General features: G+C 40.6%; 1 protein-coding gene across 1 annotated transcript in view; it reads right to left on the reverse strand.

Annotated features, from left to right (window-relative positions):
• Positions 1-504: 504 nt before the first annotated feature.
• The window catches only part of LOC132845510 (guanine nucleotide exchange factor VAV3), a 75,482-nt gene continuing 59,032 nt past the window's right edge, over positions 505-16,954 (reverse strand). The window contains exons 20-27 of the mRNA XM_060869522.1: positions 16,262-16,392; positions 11,089-11,154; positions 10,934-10,965; positions 10,698-10,814; positions 9,223-9,310; positions 7,783-7,885; positions 3,751-3,902; positions 505-3,375 (exon numbers count right to left, since the gene is read on the reverse strand). Of these exons, the coding sequence (XP_060725505.1) occupies positions 3,331-3,375; positions 3,751-3,902; positions 7,783-7,885; positions 9,223-9,310; positions 10,698-10,814; positions 10,934-10,965; positions 11,089-11,154; positions 16,262-16,392 (734 nt within the window). The 3' untranslated portion in view covers positions 505-3,330. The remainder of the gene's footprint in view (positions 3,376-3,750; positions 3,903-7,782; positions 7,886-9,222; positions 9,311-10,697; positions 10,815-10,933; positions 10,966-11,088; positions 11,155-16,261; positions 16,393-16,954) is intronic.

A 16,954-nucleotide genomic window follows, 5' to 3' on the forward strand; every position in this document is an offset into this window, starting at 1 on the left:
GCTCATTCACAAGTCAGTGTACGGTGGGTGGTCCACATAAAACATGGATTCAAGGAGACCTTTATTTGTCATTCACTAGAGGAGTCTCTGGGGTTTATTCTGTTTATAGCTGCATATATTCACAGCATTAAATAGAACTATAAATGGGTTAAAATTATAAAATTAGACTTTATAAGCTTTAAAAATTGCTGTATAATAAAAAGAAATGTGCTGTTATTTTGCAAATAACCAACCTTATTATTTCCCTATAAAAGCACGACACAGCAGTCACGTTGCACTGCTTAAAGTATTGGCCCCCCTTCCACACCCTCAATGGACCACCAATGAGCAGATATTAATGAAGCAATAAATCATTATGACTGGTTTAACAATCCTAAACCTAATCTTAGTTTCACTGAAGGTGCTTAAACAGAAAATCCCTGATAGATCAGTTTCCCTACTGGATCTAAGCTAGCTGAAATGATTAAAGATGTCTAACAGTAGAGACAAGAAGCAAACATCAGATAAAAACAAGCAATATAACTTTATTGTGCATTATCTACATATGTACAGTATAACACAGCAGTAATTCAGGATTGCACAGGCCACTGTGGCTCTCATTAACACACACACACACACACACCCACACACACAGGTCTTTGGCTTCGGTGAACAACAGTTGTAAAAGTACCGAAAGAATATTCAAGGTCCTTTATAGACATCTACAGCTTTGTGGTGCTGTTAGTAGCTCTAACGGGTTGGTTAAAAGGTTACAAATTTATAATCACGAGAAAAAGAAAAAAAAGAAAACATGCAGCATTGAACATGGGATGACTACATAATGTTTATCTATTCAGCGGTCCCGTGGGAGGATATTATCGGCTTCTAAACATCTTCACACAGTGGGAAGGTCACACAAGTTAGAGAGAGAGAGAGAGAGAGAGAGAGAGAGATCCATGCACTGACATGTCTGAAATGACAGATTGACATATAGAAGCATGGGATTGTGGGTAGATAGGAACTCTTATCACAGTTCATCATAGGCGTAGCTGAGGAGACGAGGACGGTCCAAACGAATGGTCGGTGTAACACATATACAGCACAGATTATTATATATATGTCAAATAACATTGTTGTGCTACAATGATGTTCAGAAATAGATAACGACGGCATGATTCTGATTCCTCTGCATTTAACCAATGCCTTTGTTTTTAGAGGCTGCGTGAGTGAGAAACCAAACGAAGCGTTCAGTTAGTGAAACGAAGCCCTTAGCTCAGGGATAATCAGGTGAGGCAAATGAAGTAACACAGCTTTTTACCTCAGAAGGAGAAATACTTGGATATTCTGGAATATTGAAGGACGGGTCAATGTGCTGGAATGTTTAAGACCAACGTTTAAGTAGATGATTTGGATCAAGACGGTCCATTGTTTTCGAACATCTAAGATTTAGTAGCCGTTTTGGAATGTTTTTAGGACAGATCGGAATTCTGGATTGTTTTAGTTGTTTTTAGATTGTTTTGGGTCAGCTAAGGATCCTAGCATGTTTAAGAATGGGTTGCTCTTCTCTGAAGTTCTAGCAAACGTCTTCGTAGGTATGTTTCTGAATGGATTTGGTTTTCTATAATGTTCCATATCGTCGCTGTCGGACGGAATCCTCGTATCTCCAAAACCGTTATCTTTCAGGAAATTAAAAAAACGCCGTACCTTATCTGCAGTGCACAGGGTTTAGTCCGCGTTGCAGTGGATTGTCTTGCGCTAAATTCCTGTCCTCAGACGAGCACCAGAACTAGCGGGGGTCAAGATTTTTTTTTCTTTGAGCCCAGTGTTTTGAAGACATTTACCTCAGAAGACGTGTTGATTCGTTGCGACTCTTCTTGAGGAGAAATATGCCGTGAAGCTCTCCCACGGAGTGAGGAAGAGGTGGACAGTTGAAGTGTCCAATGGAGTTATGAGATTTGCACTCAAGCTATTTTCAAGACTTTAGATTGGTTAATAACTTGTAAAAATAACAGACCCACGTGGGGACTGACCAATAGCATCGATATGTGAAAAAATATGAAATTGACCAAATTTGGACATACGAGGTTTCCGCCCGATAGTGACGATATATATGTTCGATTCTGTATTTTGGGAGGATTAAGAATGGGTTGGTTGTCTGGAATGTTCTAGCAAAAATATAGATTAAGGTAAGAGGGAAGTATACAGCAAGACTCTTTCTGTTCTGGCACTTCCGAGATGTCCGAACAGCTGAGCCATCTTCAAACGACAGGTGAAGACCTTCTTCTTTTATTATAAGTCTGTAAGCTAGTGAACCAGTGTTTTCATTGATAAAGACTTCAAAGCACTTTTGCAATCTAAATCATTGCTATGGAATGTCCGGTAGTGTTCCTTGTTCTGGAATGTTCGGGAATGTCGCTAATCCACGTGGACAGTGAGTGGAATGAGGATTTAGCATACAAGGCAACTTGGAGAAGCCGAAGAGAGAATGTTAAAGTTTTTTAAGGGCTGCAAAGTGCTGTGCTATGATGTGATGGAGGGATGTGAGACGGTTTATTAATCCATTAATGCTGGTGCCATCTAGTGGCATCAACTCCACACTACAGCCGTGCTGTGAGACGCACAAGCCAGATCGCTGAACGAACGAGATAAATAAATATCGGCAAAATGCCCTTTACGATCTGTTGTGTTTTTAGTCTCGTCTGTAACACGACTGTGAAACCTGGTGTCAAAATATAATTTATTCTAAATCTGTATTTCAGTTTTGAGCTGAAATGGACTGGCTGGGGGTTCTGGTGTCTGGAAAGTGGGTCAGATAAGAGCAGGGAGTATGGGCTGTCAATCATCTACTATCGGGACACTGGATTAAAAATGCAGTGGATGTACTATCTAGAGGTGAGAGTCTGTGTGTGTGTGTGTGTGTGTGTGGCTCTATCAGCTCACTCTCTGTCTCTCAAATCAGATAAACATGTCCTTACTAGATAAGCAGCAACATCGGAGGAAAAGAAAACACAAACATCCACACAATAAATCCAGCTGATTAGTGACAATGTCAAAGATACACACACACACACACACACACACAGACACACACACTCACACACAGTGACGTACACACCTGTGGGGGTTCTGACTACCTCCCATCGTTCACAGTAATACACACACACATAAACACCTTCACTGGTGACTGTTTTGCTGACAGCAGAGGATTCTGGGGAAGCGCCGAGTGTCCCTGCTGAGACATTTCTATGAGACGCCGTTCAAACTCGTGTCTCAGGACGAGTCCATGGTTCAGTCCGGTTCAGCATGTAAACATAAAAATGTCTTTTTTACTTCTTTTTGTTGGTCTGCTTTTCACTCCTCTCCTTCTTCTACATACGTGGAGGGAAACCATCCCACCTGATCAACAGAGAGAGAGAGAGAGAGAGAGAGAGAGAGAGATTATTACCATTATTATTAATGTCATTTCTATTATCTGTTATAATTATGCTGATAGAGAATTAAAAGTGTGATCTAATTGCCCACATCCTGATCATCACATTTCATTAACTCTGATTTAGCATCTTTTTCCTTCATGAGGTTGCGTTTACAAGAAAATATTGATATAAAATTATAATAAAATGTAATATAATAGCATGCGCTGGATCAAGTGCTATTCTATAAGCTGCTGGAAGCCAGTTATAATTCTCTCTCTCTCTACACACACACACACACACACACACACACACACACACACACACACACACACACACACACACACACACACACGCTCACCCGGCCGTTGACCTCGCCCCTCCACCAGCCGTTAGTTGTGGACTTGCTGTAAATCCTCACGATGTCCCCTTCCTGCAGCGACAGCTCCCTCATATCTCGAGAACTGAAGTCGTACCGAGCGGTCGCCACGCCGATCACCTTCGGAGTCAACACTGAGGCGGAGACAGGACGGAGAGATACGCATTAACGTTTTGTCTGGTTACCACGGAAACAAGAGGAAGTAAAACAAGACCACAATGATGACTACTGTACAATAATGAGACACACAGAGACAAAGTAATATATATATATATATATGGACAATCAAGGGGACAAGGGCATGAGATGACACGTCAATATTAGGGAGCAAAACTAGAAAACAGAGACAGGAAATAGAAAAGAGAGACAGGAAATGAAGGGACATTGTAGACGTTTGGATATTTAGGACAAGGTGAGACTGGAAACCAGGGTAACAGTGGAGGCTAAGGGAAATGGAGGCAAGACAACAGTGAAAGCTGGAGTTTAGGGAACACTGGAGACTAGGGGATAATGGAAAAGGAAAACACCAGGATACAAGAGATCAAAGGGAAACTGGGAACTCTGGGACACTGGAACACTAGTGGAAACTGAGACACTGGAAATTAGTAGACACTGAAAATGACTAAAAACTGGTGGACACTAGAAATGAATGGACAGGGCACATTGGAAACTAGGGGACTTGTATACTAATGGACACTTGAGCCTTAGGGGACATTAGAGAATAGTGAACACCGGAGAATAGGGGACACAGGAGAGTTAGGGGACATTAGAGAGTAGTGAACACTGGAAACTGAGTGACACTGAGATATGGGACAGTAAAGACTAGTAGAAAATGGAAACTAAAAAGGAGTTTAAAAACTAGGGTAGTGGACACTGGGAAATTTGAGAATCTGAAACCCAAAGCTAGTGGACACTAAATACTAGGGTATACTGAGTGCTAGTGATCACTGAAGACTGGGGGACACTGTAAGCTAGTGGACACTGTAAGCTAGTGGACACTGTAAGCTAGTGGACACTGAAGACTAGTGTATACTGAAGACTAGCGGACATAAAGCTATTGGACACTGAAAACTAGTGTACACTAAAGACTAGTGGACACTAAAAACTAGTGGACACTGAAGACTAGTGGACACTGAAGACTAGTGGTCATTAAAAACTAGTGGACACTGAAGACTGTTGAACACTGAAGACTGTTGGACACTGAAGACTGAGTTGTACTAAAAGCTAGCTGACACTGAAGACTGTTGGACACTGAAAACTAGTGGACACTGAAAACTAGTGGACACTGAAAACTAGTGGATACTAAAGACTAGGGGACACTGAAGACTAGGGGACACTGAAGACTAGGGGACACTGAAAACTAGTGGACACTGTAGAAGTAGTTATACTGAAAGCTAACGTAGACTAGAAACCTGGGAATAAAACATTCAACATTCAAAAAGTCATCAGACCTGAAAATCTTCATGAAATCTTGATTAAGTGGATTTTTGCATGTTTCATGAAATGACTCCAGTGGTTTGGGACAGAGCCACAGACAGATTCATGAGATCATCGCTTCTTCCCTATTTATCTTTACGCTGACTTTTCCACCTCAGAGAGTGTGTATGGATAACTGCACATCCCCGAGGAGCTTCTAATCAGTTTGAGTGTGTGTGTGCGTACGTGCGTGTGTGTGTGTGTGTGTGTGTGAGTGACAGCCTGCCGCTGTGTTTCCACTCCACATGAGTGATTCTGGTGAATCTGGGCTGAGTCCAATCAGAGCTGTGGCTGTTTTGATTACAGATTCAGAAGCGTTGAGAAAGTGAGGCACTTTTATTCTCCGGGTTAATCGCATTTCACACTGAGAACCATTTCTCACTGAGCACAAGAGGGAGGAAAGAAAGGGAGAAAAATGACACACGTGCTTTACACACGCTTTTGATGCAGTTGAGCTCAAAGACTATGTGTGTGTGTGTGTGTGTGTGTGTGTGTGTGTGCGCACACGTTAAGCCACACTATCGGATCACAATACTGAATGCACCGTGTCTCTTATTCAGTAAGTTTATTTAATCAAGCAGATAATAGTAAAGCTGCCTATAAAATGATGAGGAAAGGTCACTGTGTGTGTCTATGGTCACTGATGAGCCGCAGCGGCTGAGCTGCATTACCGGAAGATTCCGAGACCTTTGTCTTTTATGAGTTTTGTGGGCGTGGCTACAAGTAAATGATCCGCGAGCACGCTTGGTCATTTGTAGCAGTGTTTATTAATATATGCAAGAAAATATCAGAAAAATGTCTGTTAAATTCTGGTGAATTCTGTAAAATAAGAAAAGCGTCAGCTGGTTTAATGCAAAGCTGCTGATTGGTCAGCTGGGGTCTCTATGACATCATCTAGCAGTTTATTTTATCCGTGATCTTCAAAAGTTTCTAACGAACAAAACTCCTCGTATCCTGAGAGTGTAGTGACATCAGTGTGTCTGATATAGATACCCTGTTAAAGCACCAGACATGACCAGACATGTCACACACACACACACACACACACACACACACACACACACACACACAGAAAGATGAATGGATGCAGAACGAGAAGCAGATGGAGGCAGAAATGAAGCAGTAACACTACCTGACCAGAAGGGGTCGGAGGAGGGGGGCACGAAGCTGCAGCCTGCAGAAGAAACTAAAGAAAGGGTGCACAGCAATGGAGCTAAGAAAGAGAGAGAGAGAGAGAGAGAGAGAGAGAGGCAGATGAGAAGATAGATGGAAATAGAGAGAGAGAGTTGAAGAGAGGATGAGAAGCAAAATTGAAATGCCAAGCAGTTATGCCAAGCAGTGGCAGATGCCCCTTAAAAATGATTTATTTTCTAAATTCCAAGTCGACATTAATTAGTTTAGATTTCGTCTTTCTAACAGTAACCTACATTACCCACAATGCCCTGCTCATTTAGCAGATTTATCCTTCATGTCATCTCTACCTAAAGCGAGCGATGCAGCGGTGCTTTAGTCCTTTAGTCTGTCCAGCAGATCAGATTCCACCTCCTTCATGCTAACAGTATGCTGACTAGCCAAGACTCACTGAGCTGCACTTTGAGTCCAGTTTTTTCACCGATGTCTCCGTTTGAATACGGCACATAATACATTTTAATCAAGTTGCTCAGTGATGGAAATTTGTTTCTTTTCTTATTGATCTAAATGGTGGTGGTGACAGGTGAGACATGTGACAGGTGAGACATGTGACAGGTGAGACACTGTATAGGGGATGTGTGCAGGGCAGGCAGGGTGTGCAGGGCAGGTGGAAAAAGTGTATGAGAGAAGGGTATAGGGGAAGTGTATAGGGAAAGTGTATGAGAGAAGGGGATAGGGGAAGTGTATGAGAGACGGGTATGGGGAAGTGTACAGGGTAAGTGTACAGGGGAAGTGTATAGGGGAAGTGTACGAGAGAAGTGTATAGGGGAAGTGTACGAGAGAAGTGTATAGGGGAAGTGTACGAGAGAAGTGTATAGGGGAAGTGTATGAGAGAAGGGTATAGGGGAAGTATATAGGGAAAGTGTATGAGAGACGGGTATGGGGGAGTGTACAGGGTACGTGTACAGGGGAAGTGTATAGGGGAAGTGTACGAGAGAAGTGTATAGGGGACGTGTACGAGAGAAGTGTATAGGGGAAGTGTACGAGAGAAGTGTATAGGGGAAGTGTACGAGAGAAGTGTATAGGGGAAGTGTATGAGAGAAGGGTATAGGGGAAGTGTATAGGGAAAGTGTATGAGAGAAGGGTATATTGGAAGTGTATGAGAGACGGGTATGGGGAAGTGTACAGGGTAAGTGTACAGGGGAAGTGTATAGGGGAAGTGTACGAGAGAAGTGTATAGGGGACGTGTACGAGAGAAGTGTATAGGGGAAGTGTACGAGAGAAGTGTATAGGGGAAGTGTATAGGGGAAGTGTATGAGAGACGTGTACGAGAGAAGTGTATTGGGGAGGTGAACGAGAAGTGTATAGGGGAAGTGTGAGAGTGAAGCGTATGGGAAGTGTACTCACTGCTCCCTCCGTTCTCTGGCTCTCTGTAGGCAAACTGCAGTGTTGTATCAAGTGTCCTGAAGCCTTCTTTTAGAGAGTGATGTTTGTAGTACTCAATCAGCTCCTACACACACACAAACACACACACACATTTATACAAAGGTCTAAAAGTCAGAGTCTACTATCGTTGTCTATTTAAAAAAAAACTGGATTATTTTCTTTTAATCGAACGTAATGTCAGCTACTCATCACAGTGAATGAGCGTTGCCATTTAGGACACAGCCCTGGATTACTGCTGAAATAAAAGCAGCTCTCAGTGGTAAAGCCGAGAAAAAAAATAAAAACGCACTTAGAACAAAAATGAGGGGATTCGATAAGACGGCCTCATTCGCAATCTAATAACGCTCTTTAAATGGTATTAGAGAAATCAAATCTAAAAGTGCTTTCAGAAGTAAATGACAAAAGCGGCTCGCTCTGCGCATGACATAACGTCGTTAAAAGGCCGCCTCTGAGAAGCCTCTTAAAAGGAAAACGGATGAGGCAATAAAGGCGGCATAAAATGTACAATAATACGGACAATATAATAAAAATCCTAATAGAATATTCAATATTCCTGGATAAAGTCTTCACTAAAAAGACTGTTATTATATAAGAAAGCATTTTTTTGCCTTATTCACACACTACAGATGAATATACAGTCTTACGTCTAAACATTTAAAACTCGTCCTATAACATAAATAATTAGTAGATATTTATTGAAATATTTATATTTGTGACACTAGGGGGGCAAATCGTTCGCTCTTAAGTGAAAGTGAAGTGAAAGTGAAGTGACGTACGGCTAAGTACGGTGACCCATACTCAGAATTCGTTGTCTGCGTTTAACCCATCCAAAGTGCACACACACACACAGCAGTGAACACACACACACACACACACAGCAATGAACACACACCCGGAGCAGTGGGCAGCCATTTATGCTGCGGCGCCCGGGGAGCAGTTGGGAGGTTCGGTGCCTTGCTCAAGGGCACCTCAGTCGTGGTATTGCCGGCCCGAGACTTGAACCCACAACCTTAGGGTTAGGAATCAAATTCTGTAAACATTAGGCCACCATTACACAAGTGCACACTTGCTTCACAGTTCATGTAGTAAATTCTCTGTTTATGGTGTGCAGTTCTGGAAAAAATAATCAATTACCGGATCTTGTGTGACACCTGCGGAGCGAGCGGGTCGACGTGTTACAGAAAAAAAACAACAGAAAAAACCTAAAGATGTTACACCGCTCTGAAACTGGAGGCTCCTTCTGTCTCCTCACAGAAAAGCTCACCATAATATCTAATAATTATATAATACCAATGCTCCTGATATTTTAGTGATATTTTATAGAAGTGATTATTATCGGATCCTGAAAAACGGTTTGAAAATTAGCATGCTAGTTTTTTTTTTTTAGAGGTTTCCACTCACCATGATGCTCCTGAACCTTCTGTTCTCTGCGATCTGGAAGTAGCCGTCTCTGGTTAAGATCTTAATGTGTTTCACGTCGTTGTTAAACCTGGAATGTGGGAATAAAACTTTAGGATTTAATCTATAGTTTTTATTGTCGTTCCAGTCTTTACACGAGGAGAAAAAAGCACAAAAGGCGAGCGAAGTTTACAGACAGTTAATTAGTAATAAATAAGTATAAAACAGGTCAAAATAAATTCATTAATTAAACAGAAAATGACAAAAATGTGACATACAATAAGATGTAAAATACTGAAAAACAGTCCATATGATATGGTGTTACTGGTCGACACACTGTTTTGTTTGTTTTATAAAAATATATATATTTTTTGTTTAACCCTCTGGGGTCTGACCATTTTGTGACACTGGCAGAGGTTCTGACATGCTCTTACATTTGGTCTTTTTTCAGTTACTTCAAAACATATTAATGGCTAATATCACATAACACTGTATTCAGCACAAACTGGGCTACAATATTATGTAAGTAAAATTTATGTACATGTTTGTATTTTTAAGTAAATGATGTTTATGCATGGTTAGTAAAAAAAAAAGAAAAAGAAAAGTTGCTGAAATAAGGCCAAGAAACACATACTAAACATTTGTTCACAAACAACAAAGTTCTCTACTCTTGTAGAGTTGAGAATTTGCTACAAAAAGATGTAAAAACCATTTTACCCGCTCATTCACATGAAACAATACATTGATTTAACTTTTGTAAGACAGTTTTTATCATTGTATTATTAGATTTGATGAACTGTTTGCTGTATAGCTCAAAGTCCCTGAGCTGCTACTGTACAGTGACTTCATCTACAATCAGAGCTATGAGGAAGTCGTAGCCTTCTGACTTGAGCTTGATAAACAGCAGAAGTTTGTAAATAGTGAGAAATGAAGATTAGCATCAATAAGCAGCGACCGTGGTCTATAAATACGACAATATAAATCAAAGTAAAAGTGAAAGAGTTTCATGTTGTTCAGAAACCAAAGAAAGCCTCGTTATAGTCGGCTTGTGGATCATTTGAATTATTCAAACAAAACATTCCCAGCGCTGAGATCTTGAAACGTTCATCCATGAGGTTTATGTGATGCTAAACTGGAGGCTATAACATCCCGTTCCTTGTTAGCTACATTAGGCGTATAGCTAAAAAAACTAAAAAAATGTTTTCCTCTAAATGTGTAACAATCTTAAAAAAAGTGTATTTTCAAGACAACACACACGCACGCGCACACACACACACACGCACACACGCACACACACCCTTATGCAAACATTATATGACAGAAAAGTCCTGGAAATTTTTGCTCAAGGAAGCCTTATGTTTTGTTAGTAAAACTCCCTCGCAGTCTCGCACTGCAGCGTTCTTGCTACGCTGCTCATACACACACACACATTCCACACACTCACACACACGGTAGAAGTGTAAATCATGTTGACTCACTTGATGCTGATGGCGTACTCGTTACTGTCGTGCCCTCGATGCCTCACCAGGTACGTGCTGTTCTGCCTGTTCAGAAGCGTCGCCTCCGCCTGCACTCGCAGCATTCCACCTGCAAACCTGCCCGGGTCAAACAGGGGTCAAAGATCATAGCCACGATGTACAGAAAACAACATGCAAAAAAAAAAAAAAAAAATTTAAATAAAATGCAGTATAAAAATCGGACTGTTTAAACTCACCAGGGTTGAGAAGAGTAATCAAAAGGTTTGGCCTGGAAAAAAATAAAAATAACGTGCACGAAAATTAATATACACCTACTGATATAACGTGTTTCAAACCTGTATGTAGTCTACAGTCTGCTTACTGACTATAACAATTAGGAAGTGGCACTCACACACGGACAAGGCTTCACCGCGTCGCTTGGAAAGAATCCGACTTCCTTTGTCGTCAAGACTTTGCCCTGCAACCATGACATCAAGATAATTACATTAAGTTTGGCCGAGCGACTCCTTTTTTTTTCTCGATTATTCAGCAAACATTAGGCTCTACTCATTTAGAGTGAGAAAGCAGATGATGCACAACATTTCTCCACTTAACGACTCCTTTTTAAGGTGATAAAGCCATTCTGTTTGTCTTTAGAGACTAATAACTGCACGGACAACGTGTTTGTTTACTTCTGTTCTATTCAGGCTTCTACTGTAAATAATAACGTTTGAATCCAGCTTCTGTCATGTAAATGAGGCTGTAAGGAATAATCTACCGAGGTAGTGGCAGATAAAGTTTAAAACAAAAGCCCTGTTTGCCTGTTAAAAATAAAGATATAACAATCAAAATGGAGAAGTGATTGCTTTCCAGAACTTTCCTCAAAATAAAAGAGAAAATGGGCTCACAAATTTCTCAGAAAGATCTATAATAACAACCGAATACAGTTAGCATTGATGCTAACGACGATATGCCATGTTGTCATCCATTAATGCTGGACCGTGAATCATTATTCAGACGGTCCTTCTGGGAGAGGCTAAAAGCTTGTGGTGGTCCAGACGGTCCTCCTCTTCAGAATAACTTGATTTGTTAAGTCATGCTTAAGTGGCCGTGATACATTTATCATACTGATGTTTTAGCTCTCTTCTCCGATGGGGCTCTTCTGCTGGCTCTACAGCTGAGGTAAGCTTGTGAATAAGGTTAGAATTGTTAACCCACACAGCACAAGGGGCAAAATTAGGTTAAATCTACCAATCCATTTTTTTTTTGCCTTTACTGAGGGTAGAATACTGTTTCCAGGGTCATCGATGTTATCAGGGATAACAGAACTATAAGGGTTACTATGGACACTATACTAGGAAGGTTATCAGGCTCTGTTGGTATCACGTATACGAGGAATAACAGTGTCACCAGGAAAACTTTGCATGTCTGAGCTTTCACAGAACAGAAACACCTTGTATAAACCATGTCGACTTTCTATAAACTTGTATACCAGCATTAACAGAACTACCAAAACAAGATCAGATGGATCACAGATTTCTGTGTTATCAGGAGTTATCAGGGTTGTCATAACTACCAGCAATATGTAGTAATAACTATCTCAAGACTTATGCAGGAACCGCTAGCATAATTTAAAGTCACACTGGTGTAAAAGTGCTGTCAGAGCTAATAGAGTTAAAAAGATTTCATAATTACTCTGTCATGGGAATATCCAGTCTTCCACTGTTGTTTTTTTATTTTTTACTATTGATGTCCTGTTCACCAGGATTACCAGGACTTGACATGACTACCAGGGATGCACAGAGATATCAAGGACTTACCATGGGCACCAAATCTTAAAATAACTTGCAAATTGTCAAATTCATCAAAGCTCCAGGAGTTACCAAAGGTTTTCAGGTCTTTCTAATGATATCAAGTTTACCAAAGCTACATGAGTTACCAGGACTTGCCCAGTGGTATCACGTTTGTCAGAGATACAACAGTTACCAAATATTACCAAGCCTTTCACCAAAACTATGAGAGTTCCCATAGGCTACCAGAACTTGCTTATTGTACCAAATAAACCAGAATTACCATCGTTAGATGGGGTAAATAAATACTATGACTATTCTCACTCTCTCATCTTCTACCGCTTATCCGAACTACCTCAGGTCACGGGGAGCCTGTGCCTATCTCAGGCGTCATCGGGCATCAAGGCAGGATACACCCTGGACGGAGTGCCAACCCATCACAGGGCACACACACACACACTCATGACTATTCTATGGTTATCAAATCTACCAAATTTATTACTGTCCCCAAACACCAAGGACTATCAGGGCTTCTAGAGTCATCAAGTTTAACAATCAACCAGGGTTTACAAAGTAGTAGAATTAGTAGAATTATCATCATTACATATGTTGTTAGTGGTACACACATCCTATGCTGTAAGAAATTGCAGGATGCCACATAGAAATGGTCGAATCCTTGTGATGTTGTAGAGGAGAAACTGACATGAGCTGGTCACATTAGCAAAATGTGAGGAAAAGGACAGTTTATTGTCAATGGTTACAAGGTCGCAAGCCATGGCAAAAGGGGAGTTCAGATTCTATTGCCATTACTGGTATGAGGTAACAGGGTTACCAAGCAACTTTGCCTATTTATTTTGTTAGTATTATCAGGATAATCCACAATTTCCCAGAATCTTGCAGGATTCTACATCTTATCATGCCATGATAACAGGGCAAACAGGCTAATCAGCGATGACATGTTTAGGATGAGGATAATGATTATACCATAAGAAAAAGGGTGCCATTACTTCTCATTGGAGCAGCTAACCACAACAGCATGCATCTTTCACTTCAAAAGGTTAATGTTATTTTAAGGCCAATATAAGGTAAAAAAAATAAATAAAAATACAAATTGACATTTAATGCAAAAAAATACCAAAGTACTCCATAAGTAACCACTCCAGTGACAAGAAGTAGCATCACCAAAGTTATGGCAGGAGAGTAAAAAGACATCATATTTAGGTTATCGGATGGTTACCCATCACAGGCCAAGCCTAAGGGCCTTTTTACACCCGGTCACTTCATGTGTTGTCTCTGATCCGATATCTATCTGATTGGTTAAATCTGTTCCATTTACATTAGGCCACATAAACGCGTCTCGGCGAATCGGATATCGATCTGATCTTTCTACTCCCGCCCAAAATGCAAATATATTTTACCTCATTTCCGTGGTAACTGAAATGGAACACGCTTTGGTGTATGTACTTAAATATACTTTTGTTTCTATATGTTTTACAAAGCTTTTGTTGGACGCTTTCATCGCTCCAAAGAGCAATAAGTGCCTGCGTGTCGTCCGTGTTATTTGTTTCTGGCGCGATGCACGACTCGTGAGTCACCTGCGAGTGACGTACTTCCGTTTGGGAGGAGTATAGCGCTGACGTATGTGGCTTGAACAACCACATTCATTTACACCTGTCCAGTTTCATCTGAAACGCGTCCCAGACCACCTCCTGAAGGGGTTTGTACCATCGGATTTATATCCGTCTCTGAAACGTTTCGGAGGGCATTTAGACCTGGTCTTTTTACCGTCGGATAGCTATCGGATCACAGAAAACACATGAAGTGACCAGGTGTAAAAAGCCCCTAAAGTACAGATACAGTTAGGCAGAGGGAGAAGACACCTTTAGATGGTCACACTAGATAAACCAAGTTGTTGTCATTGTGGACAGACTTGTAGAGAACTTACAGCTTTGTCCAATAATTCTGTACTATTCAGCATGTCGTGAATGTTTACTAGCCTACTGCATGACTACAGAACCTGTGAAACAAGTTCTTTTATAGCTCATGCTACAGGTGTATAAGCAGCAAATTCAGATGAATAGCTTTCATGTGCTTCTATTCAAATGGTCTGCTTGGGCTTGTCTATTATTTATTAGCTATTTTATAATTGTGTGTTTTATTTCCCATTTGTGCAACCTTTTGTTGACTGTACAGCTGTCAAATCTCCTCGGGTAGATTTTTCACCAGAATAAGAAACGGACAATCACAGATAACCACAAATTAGCGTGATGCCACCTGCACTTCACCTTTCTATTGAATTTAATCCAGGCTTAACCTGTTTGTCCGAGAGTTTTTGTGCCAACAAATTATCCGGGGCTGTTTGAAACCTCCGCCCGATTCGCTGTGCCACGCGAACAGACGCATGCCATTGTTTTAAATGTTTTGTCAGACATTTAACTCTATAATCAACGTGTGCGGAGGTGTGTGCGTTCATGCACACCATCATTCTTTGTTTATGTGTCCTTCTGTATGACGATGTGGTAAAAACACTCAGGCATTTGTGTGTGTTTGTGTGTGTGTGTGCGCGTGTGTACACTCAGTAGGCGGTATCCTGGCGTGTGTACTATCTCAGAGAGCCAGAGAGACAAACAGCTTGCATCAACAGCACAGAGTGTTGACAGAGGGCGGCATCTGACGACGTTACACAGTCTGTCACTCTCAAAACTACACAAACACACAAACACACACAAACTCAGGCTCCCTCATTACTATTTCAGCCATTAGCATGCAACCTGCACACCGATGCCAGAATAGAAGGTGCTAGTGTCCAAAACCTGATGTAATGATTTTTCCCAACTGCTTTTCTTTCGGATCAAGACGACTCAATCGCAGTTGATGTAAATGAGAAGTGAAGAGATGCAGTGACTACAAATAAGTCTCAGAGACACCGTTATTCTTTTTCCCCCCCATGTTGAAACATGTTTTTTGGCTCCACATTTGCTTCCAGTTGCAGCTCCTGAATTCACCGCCGTGCCACTACGGCTCTTTATTTGATTTGAAGTGTGTGATTTACCAACAATAGCATGACACCGACGTTATTTACCTCGAATAGGCAGAATCGATTGGGAAGAGCCAACGTGTTTTACTCCCCCAGTGTCGCCGCTATTGTGCAACTCCAAACACATTTTACTATCAATCTACCAGCTTAACTTATTATACATTTGTTTTTTTTCTATGCAAATTGCATGACGGTGTGTTGTTCGGGGTTTATAAGCCATTGTTCTATGTAGTATTGTTCTTTTGTCCTGTTTGTTAAGCAGCCAGTGATTTATGTATTTATTGTGGTCAGAATTTATTGTACCCTGCTACTGTATTGTACACCGTATCGTTTCCGACTGAATATATAACACTCTGATCCTTGTACTTCATTTGTAAACTACTGTATCTCTATTTTACATCTGTACACGATTCAAGTTTAAATGAATTTGAATTGTTTTACTCTTAAATAGAATTCGAAAAAATTCACTTTTTACAACCGCCATTTCTTTTTTCAAGTAATTGTTCCCAAAGGTGTTTTATTCTGTTACTTTGCTAATCAATGGCATTCTCATTTAGTTATTTATTTGTTTGTTTGTTTGTTAATTTAATTATTTATTCATTCATTTATCAGTTAGCTAACCAGCAAGCTAAATGCCAGGTTTGCAAAGTTCGCAGAATATTTGTTAAAAAAAAAAAAAAGGTATTGATAAATGAATAAAATTTCACACTGTTCAGATAAACATCATTGATTAAAATCAGTAGATTTGTGGTTCGTACCTGCCACCAGGAGCTGTGCAGGTCTGCGCGGATCAGCTCGATGATGTCACCCTGCTGGATGTTCAGGGCGGGGCCACACTGTGGGTTGGGGTCGCCACGGTAATTCCTTATAGCCAACATTTTTGGCAAACCTGAGGGAAAAAAAAAACTATTAGTGAAGGAATAAGAGAGTCTTAGTAATTATCAGACTTAATATATCAAAACACACACACACACACACACACATACAGTTAGACAGACATACAGATAAATAGATAGATAGATAGATAGACAGACAGACAGACAGACAGACAGACAGAAAGATAGATAGATAGATAGATAGATAGATAGATAGATAGATAGATAGATAGATAGATAGATAGATAGATAGATAGACATCCATCCACACAAAGTCAGACTGTCAATCATAGTCAGACAGACAATCTGGCAGTTAGACAGTCAGTTATTGTACGCGGTTGGCAAACCATTTTGTGTGTGTGTGTGTGTGTGTGTGTGTGAAACGATCATATTTCCTCTGTAGTCTAGAATAAGTAATATAATCTGCACACTTGCATTAATGTAAGAGATGAGCATGGTATCGAGCTGCAGGCTAGTGGGTGTGTGTGAGAGTCATATGTTAGGTGTCTGTCTGTGATGTCTGTGGTCTATCTTTTCTAATTTATAATTATAGAATACTCTCTATCTCTCTCTCTC

The sequence above is a fragment of the Tachysurus vachellii genome, chromosome 5 (genome assembly GCF_030014155.1).
Source record: "Tachysurus vachellii isolate PV-2020 chromosome 5, HZAU_Pvac_v1, whole genome shotgun sequence".
Classification (NCBI taxonomy): domain Eukaryota; kingdom Metazoa; phylum Chordata; class Actinopteri; order Siluriformes; family Bagridae; genus Tachysurus; species Tachysurus vachellii.